General features: G+C 40.8%; 1 protein-coding gene across 2 annotated transcripts; it reads right to left on the bottom strand.

The window, feature by feature from the left end:
• Positions 1–4,242: 4,242 nt before the first annotated feature.
• Positions 4,243–7,359, bottom strand: hsd17b10 (hydroxysteroid (17-beta) dehydrogenase 10). 2 transcript variants are annotated; one of them, XM_035645330.2, is made up of 6 exons: positions 7,233–7,359; positions 5,910–6,074; positions 5,252–5,416; positions 5,010–5,138; positions 4,800–4,908; positions 4,243–4,697 (listed from the first exon to the last, which is right to left on the bottom strand). In XM_035645330.2, exons 1-6 carry the CDS (start codon positions 7,254–7,256, stop codon positions 4,507–4,509), a joined length of 783 nt encoding a protein of 260 aa, XP_035501223.1. In that variant the 5' UTR covers positions 7,257–7,359; the 3' UTR covers positions 4,243–4,506. The 2 variants fall into 2 exon arrangements, with proteins under 2 accessions (XP_035501223.1, XP_035501224.1); XM_035645331.1 differs by lacking the exon at positions 7,233–7,359 and adding an exon at positions 7,090–7,113.
• Between the last annotated feature and the right edge of the window lie 1,175 nt (positions 7,360–8,534).

Genomic DNA, 8,534 nt, shown 5'->3' with positions numbered 1-8,534 from the left:
AGTATCAGCTGAATAATAATAATTATATATTTCACTAATTTGATTTATGGTTGAATACCACCAACATTGTCACCAGTCAATTATAATAAACTGATCCTGGATTCTTATTGACATAACTGGGTCCACTAGTCTCTTCATGACCTTTGCATAATTTAGTTCTTGAAATATAACATTTTTGTACCCATAATATTAGGCCTGCATTTGAAATTTGATTTCACAACGTCATTCTCATAATAGTGCATAGTTTTACTAAAACATTATTCTTGAAATCTCCTCAAAGGCTGGAAAAAAATTCTGATAAACACAATTACAACCAAATATTAATAACCTGAATTGGGACCTAGATTTTTTTGTAAAATAAATCTCTTCTATTCCTCTCTACTATTCCTCTATACTATTCCTCTCTTCGATTCCTCTCTTCTATTCCTCTCTTCTATTCCTCTCTACTATTCCTCTCTTCTATTCCTCTCTACTATTCCTCCTAAATCTCCTAACTGAATGGGAAAAAAGTCACCTTCAGTCATCTCTGAGAGGTAATGAACTTTTCTTGCAGCCGCTGCAATGATGAACGCAGGATATGAAGTTACTGTTGGTGTCCCCGGGTTGCTGGAGATGATCGACACCTATGACAGGCCTGGCGTGGCTTCTGCCACAGGAGCCTACACTACTACTGGAACATATGCATGCGGATTTGAGGACAAACCTATGAAGCGCATTCCCAAGACAGGCGCCTACGCCGCTGCAGGAGTGGGCTATGCCGGAGCCGAATGGAGTGTTTTCAATGTCGAGGCCAAAGGGCCCAACGCCGCTGCAGGAGTCGGGGCCTCTGCTGGGTCCGCCAGTGCCAGAGCCTTTGCCAAAGCAGAATTGGCAAGTGCTTCCGCCTGTGCTGGTCCGTTGAGGGCTAAAGTCGGTCTGGCAGTGGACACTGGTGTCGATGTGGGTCTGACAGGTTTAGAGGTAAAGGTGCTGGGAACCGGCGTCTCCATTGGTCGTCAAATGAGCATTTCTTTGTTTGGGAGTGAGATCGGATTCACTCTGTGGTAGACTGAGGCGTCATGTCAAACACAGCTCTTTGTGATCATGTTTCATATTAAATCAATGAATCCAACTTGAAATGAGTTCTGACGAGACCATTTAAATGAAATATAATGTCTCTGTCCAATATCAATGTTTGGCCTCATTGCAAAGAGCAAACATGAAACTAAAAAGTGATTTTTCATTGTCTTCTGCCTTTAGACAGCCGATATTAAACATTTCAGTGTTGTGGTCATACTGAGAACATTTACAGTAATTATGATTGGCCATCAGTCTTCTTTGCACTTCCTGTTCCACCTACCAGCTTCCAATCCACTGCATCGTGGTCTGTTGATTCTAATCTTTCATCGTATCCCAGCGATGTTTCCTTCTTATCTTCTTACTTCAGGTCCGCCCCCGAGCACAGCACCAAACACTGGAGTTCAAGACTGACCGGATGCTTTCTGTTGTAGTTATAGCAGGAAATGTTTACAGGATGATCACGGGAACCCCCGGTGCTGCTGCAGACCTTGTTTTCTTATTCGGCCCAGGCATAAGGGGAAAATGAGAAGAGGAAGATTATTTTTTAATCTTACATTTCGAGAAGAAAGTTGAAAATGTTCGAGAATAAAGTCGAAATGTCGAGAATAAAGTTGAAATATTATTTTCGACTTTATTCTCGAAATGTTAAATAAATTAAATAAACTCATCTTTTTCCCCTTATGCCTGGCCCTAATACTCTTCCGTAAGAATCAGCTCAGGGTCTCTGTCGCACCAACTGTTAATAAACCCATGGATAGAAGGGCTGCCACTGGCAGTTATTACTTTTTATTTTATCATACTTTATCCAGTATTTTTCAATTGATGAAATGATTCACAATAATAAAAATGAGCAGTGTCATAACCCCACATTGTACATGAACTGTACTGAACATTCTTCTTTGATTCAATTCCAAAAAATGCATCCGTCACAAAAGAATGAAATGAATCAATAAAGTATAAAATAAATCGTCATGCCAGAGTCTGGATTATTTAAAGACTTCAAACACAAACATCATATTTCTAATATTCACTCTTCAGCGTGGGAGCAGAGGAGTGGCCATGCAGCGGTGCCAAGTAATCCAGGAAACGTGTCCCTGAACATGAGTGGCTTTGTGTTCATGCTTTGCAGAGGATAAGAGAGGAGGAGGCTCAGTACTGTACATTACTAAAGTACAGGCCATGTGTTCATAACGAAACCGTCGTATTTCCACTTTTGTAAAGGACAAAAGGATGAACCTATACCTCTCATTTTTTCAGTCTTAGAACCCGCGTTGTTACTCAGGTACTGTACATGAGTACACCTCCCAACTCACTTGTACTTTTGAGCATTTCCATTTTACTTTTTCACTCCCCTACATTTATCTTATAAATGTAGTTATACTATTAGTTTATTTTTCATATTAATAGTTTACATGAGCGAAATAACACGATGGGTTTATAGAACACAGAGCTTTTTATAGATTACATCAGCATTGTCTAACCTTTTTGACGTGTGAACTCTTAAAGGGACAAATGGCAAAAAAGAAAAATCAAACATAACAAAGAAGTCCAGTTCTGTACAAAGCAAAGCATCACTTCATATTTTGTATTTTTGGCTTACTTTTCCATGTTTTGGTTATTGCACAGAGGTGTGGGAAAACACATAAATAAGACTCATAAACAACGTCAATGTAGGAGAACATACCAGCAAACTGTTTATCAAGTCACAAGTGCTGAAACTTAAAGATTTAGTTAATTTGAAAATATTATCGGTTATGTTTGAAGCCAGAAATGTACTCCTAGCTGAAAATATACAGAAGCTGTTCATATCGAATGATGAGGATCATAGAAGGAAATACAATTACAAAACTCCGGACGCTCGCACCACATCAAAGCAGATGTGTATTTCTGTATATGGAGTGAAACTGTGGAATTCTCTGGACAATGATTTAAAATGTTGCACAAATGTTTTTCAATTTCCAAAAACTTACAAAGAACAAACTGTATGTGTGTATGTATGTATTATTTAAGTTCTGATGATTGCTATTGATTAATATAAAAGTATATTGATTTGGTTTTGACTGGTAAAAAAAAAAAAAGGAAATCAAAAAAGGGATGGCCATTTGTATTTATGTTATTCATATGAAAGGGGCATTATAAGATTTTTCTTCTTCCTTCTTCGCTCATGGAATGTGTATGAGTATAGATGTATTGTTTGTTTTGAATTACACTGAAATGACCGAAATAAATTATGAAATGAAATAACATGATTGCAAATTAACATATTTTATGTTAATATACACTACCGTTCAAAAGTTTGGGGTCTCTTAGAAAAAGCAATGTTTTTCAATGAGGATAACATTATATTAATCAGAAATACAGTCTAGACATTGCTAATGTGGTAAATGACTATTCTAGCTGGAAAAGACTGATTTTGAATGGAATACCTACATAGGTGTACAGAGGCGTATTTCCAGCAACCATCACTCCAGTGCTCTAATGGTACAGTGTGTTAGCTAATCGTATTAAAAGGCTAATTGATGATCAGAAAACCCTTGTGCAATTATGTCAGCACAGCTAAAAACTGCTGATTAGAAAAGCTATAAAACTGTCCGGTGACCCCAAACTTTTGAACGGCAGTGTAAATAAACATATTACGGTTAATATTGTGACCTTCCTTTTCTGTCCCCCAGGTTGGGAACTATCGCCCGACAGATTGATCGGTTGGCCGATAAATATCAGCTGAGATGATCCTTTCACAGACAAGACTATCTGTCGACAGGAAAACTTTTAATTTAAAGAATTGTGTTTATTTTCTTTTTTCAATATCTCTGGTTGTATTTGTGCGGAGTGAATTTTTACTTTTGATATTTTATGTACATTTAGCTGTTATTACTTATGTGCTTAAATCTAAGTTCAGCTAGAATTTTAGTAGGATTTGGGAAATTTCTACATTTATTTGAATTGGCACTTTTACTTGATTGAAAGATTTGAATACTTCTTCCACTAGTTAAAAGAATCTCTGCATCCAATGGATGAATAATGTTTGATCATATGGTAGGAGTGATGTCATCATGACATCACTAAGAACTGAAACTGAGAGATTTAATGGGGTGATAGAAAAACTGAAATACATTTTTCTAATATCTATCTTGTACAACTAGGTTCACAAGATGTACACACATTCAAAATTATGCACTTGGGTGTTGATGAAACAAATCAGAGGTTTATTATAATCGGGATTAGTTTACAAAAAAAATGATGTACAGTCTTATTTTAAAACCCTTTCACAGTCTCACACACAAAATGCTGTTTGTGATCCATAACAGTTTATATTGACTGTACGCAGCCTTCCACAACATAAATACACCAGGCTGGCCACACACACACACACACACTCTCTCTCTTAATTGGATGCCGTTGAAGACAAAGACAAAGACACACACACACAAACACACGTCGTCTGTCTCAAGGCTGCATGCGAATGGCTCCGTCCAGTCTAATGACCTCCCCGTTAATCATGGGGTTCTCAGCCAGCGATGTGACCAGGTGGGCAAACTCAGCGGGGTCTCCCAGGCGGGAGGGGAAGGGCACCTGGCGGGCAAGAAAGGAGCGCACCTTCTCCGGAAGACCGGCCAGGAGCGGAGTGGAGAACAGACCTGGATGAGGAAAGAAGAAGAATATTGATTTGAGTCCGACGTGGTTTCTATAGGGTTCAACTCCGTTTGAACGCTGCAGCAGATCGGTGTGTGTAAACTAACCGGGCGCTATGGTGATGACTCTGATGCCAACGGGCGCCAGGTCACGTGCGATGGGGAGGGTCATCCCGACGATGCCACCTTTAGAAGCTGAATATGCCGCTTGGCCGACCTAGAGAACAAAACAGAGAGCGGGAGATTTTTTTTAAAAGCCAACGAACAGAACAAAAACGCTGGTTATTTTTTTACGTATGCGTGTGTTCCTAAAATTACTTGTCCGTCAAAGGCTGCCACACTGGCAGTGTTGATGATGCAGCCTCTGTGTCCATCTGCGTCAGGCTCGTTCTTCCCCATCTCGCCCACAGCCAGGCGAATCACATTGAAGGTTCCCGCAATATTTACCTGCAGGGGAAATCAAATTTAAAAAATTAAAATTAAAAATAGAACATGAAGAAAAAGTCACACACACGAGCGTCTGACCAGCTGTGACCTATATTTCTTTTTTTCCATCGTACATTGATAACACGCTGGAAGTCCTCCAGGCTGTGAGGAAGGTCCTTTTTAAAGTTGTAGGTCTTGACAGCGACGGCGATGCCGGCACAGTTAACGGCCAGGTCTAGCTTCCCAAACCTCTCCCTGGCCAGGGACACCGCTGACTGCACGTCTGCCTCGGACGTGACCTGGTGAAACGACGAGGACCGATTTAGACAAGACATTAACACACATATCCTGGGTGACGGGAAAGGTATGATCACAAATACAGGTGTAAATGTACTTCTTTTTGGTGCAGTTTGTATGCAAGCAAGGAACTAACCAACAGCATGAATTATGAATTTGACGCACATGCATTCGGTAGTGATAGGGCCGGATGACGCTGTAGTGCCACCTACTGAGCTGACAGTGTATTACACCTCCAGTCACAGCTGCAGCCCTGATCATCATTCTGATTATTATTAATTTAATATGAAATCAATTCCAAGAGAATTGAGAATGAAAAGTTGTCCGTCGTCAGGTTTGTTCTCAAAACGCTCCACTGCGTAAAAAATCGACACAACCGTCAGCGTCAACTCCTAATAGTCGTTTTAAAATAAAAAGAAATTCAATAATATCTCATACAACGGGACGTTTTGTATTGTGTCCCACTCTATTGTGTCTGCTGGGTTTTGGACTCACGTCCGCAGGAGCGAAGGCACAGCGGTCTCCCAGACTGGTCGCCAGCGCTTGTCCGTCAGAGGAGGGCAGGTCCAGGATGACAGCAGACGCTCCGCTCTGCACCAGACGCTCCACAGTGGCCCGGCCCAGACCAGACGCACCGCCCGACACAAGGCCGACCATACCCTACACACCATGCACACACACACATCGACAGGACGGACAACCGGGTGGAAGAAGGGGGGTGGGGCAGGGAAGAGAAAGAAGAAACAGGGAAAAAACATGGGTCACTGAGAAGTAAAAGGAGAGATGAAAACTGGTCAATTAAATAAATCTATTTAAATAAAATTGATTTGCTTAAAATGCAGAGGAGAAGATCGTCATCCACTTCATCATAACAACATGGGAACTTTGGGAAAGACTGAATATTCTTACCCAAGACATAATTATGAACTAAGCAGAAACACTTTCATTAATCGATGAGTTGAAACATAGCCTTTTAGGCTGTTTTCAAAAGCAGGTTATCATACAATCTAGCTAGCACCTATAGCCACTAGGGGGGAGGAGGAAAAAGATCTCCACCCCCTAGGAAATCATCAATCACAGAGTGGACATTTCTGTCCAGAAGCTCTGGGTCTGTCGGGCCGGGCTGAGCAGGAGCAGTGCGTACGGGACATCAGACACGAACCTCGGACAGGGATATCTCAAAACCTGAGTGATGGTAGCCAGGGGTGTGGCACCAAATTCTGGCCCCTGCACATAAGCAGTCTCTGTGGAGCCCCATTTTGCACCTTTTGCAAGGGATGAGAGGGCCCTCAGAGAACCTCCACTATTTTTTTAAATACATTGTATAGTCTGTCATCCGATGTTTTCAATTTTTAATATGTGTTATGACAAGAATTACTTAGAAAACACTAATTACAAACAAAACATTTTTTTTAATTCCAGGCTTTCCAGGGCCCCCCACCCTTGGGCCTTGGGCAGTCTGTCCCCTTTGCCCCCCCCCCCCCCAGTGCTACGCCCGTGATTGTAGCAGAACATCTGCAGCAGGGTCGAGCTGAGTTAAATGTAAGTGACGAAAAGACAATGGTTTAGTAATTCAAGTGGACCGAGCCTTGAAGTTCATTCATTCATAAAGTGCCTGGTCTCAGGAGTCTCACAGACGACGGAGGGCGCTGCGAGGCCCCGTGGATTCTCTCACGTGTAGTTCGCAGAACTTCTGAAACGACGAGAAGAAAAACCGAGCGGGAGGAGACAACAACGACCTCACGCGTTCAGAGTGTCGTCGCTTCGTGTCTCTCTCTGAAGTCTCGCAGACAAAGGGATCTTTTTCTTTTTCCTCACCTTGACACACCGAATGTTCGCCATGTTTGTTCGGGCGGACGTGACGTCACGCCAGAGATCGTGCACGTTGACGATGGATCGGTGTATGTAAAAAAGAAAAAGAAAAAAGAAGGAACATTTTTTTTTAAAAGAGCGAGATATGATGGCTCAGATTAAGATGATTATTTACCAACCAACACAACTAACTGTTTCAAAAAACATAATTTGAAACTTATCCATGATATATTTAAAAATAAATATTTCATGGACTATGCCTTTTGAAGGACACCCCTCTATCTTATATCTCAGTTCAGCCCTTTAGTGAGATAAGATTTCTGTCTTTAAAGGTACAAGTGTTAGTTGTGATCAAAGTAATGGCGGTTTAGCAATAATAATAGTTTTATATTAAATTAAAACGGTAAAATCGGGATATGTCTCACGATGTTTGACTTCTCACCGAAACATAGTCCGAGTAAGAGCTCTGTTATCTCACGCCTCTTCGGACACAGCGTTAGTGGTTGGTTTGTCTGACCAATCGGCGCTAGCGTTCAAGGGAACGCCTCCTTTCGTAATTGGAGGACGGTCAGGATACATTTGAGAGATGCTGTCCAATCACTGCAGCGCTGCAGCTCACCGGGGTCATTTCAGGCGACCAACTGATGCTTCACGAGTTTTCATTTTCATAATTTGGTCAAGTTTAGACCCCTAACACGGTTTTAACTGCTTGTCAGCGCGGAGCTTACCTGTTGTGTCCTGATACGTAAATAAAAGCCTGTAGTTCTAAACATTAATATAGATTTTACTTAATATATTTGGTCCTGGAAATCAGGTTAAGGTCAAGGTTATTTGAGGTATATCCTTATTTTCATAATATGCATGGAAAAATAAAGCATTTGAAATATCTAAATCTCTGACCTTTCACTATTTTAGGGTTTTGGACTCTTGGACCACACAAATCTAGGGTGTCACCTTGAACCCTGGGAAATGAATCTGCCTTTTTACAGCCCACACGATTAATCATGGAAATAATCAGTTAATGTCATGGATATAACAGCATAGAACATTTAATAAACACTTTGTAACAGCAATGTTTCTAGCAGTTATTTATCAAAGATGAACTGATTAGTCATATCTGTAAAATGAAAAAAGGGGGGATTATTAAAAATTACCTCACAGCAACAAGGCAGGCTCTTCAAATGTGAGATATTAATTCCTGATTTTCTATTGATCAACAAATCAGCTCATTACCAAATGTTGTAGCTCTACAGAATTGTGTTGTTGTACTACAGATGTAGAGGAAGCTGGTGTATAGGGTAATGAAGG

This window comes from Scophthalmus maximus, chromosome 3 (genome assembly GCF_022379125.1).
Source record: "Scophthalmus maximus strain ysfricsl-2021 chromosome 3, ASM2237912v1, whole genome shotgun sequence".
Classification (NCBI taxonomy): Eukaryota; Metazoa; Chordata; class Actinopteri; order Pleuronectiformes; family Scophthalmidae; genus Scophthalmus; species Scophthalmus maximus.
The sequence above is the reverse complement of the archived record's forward strand: the minus strand, read 5'-3'. Positions and strand labels throughout refer to the sequence as shown.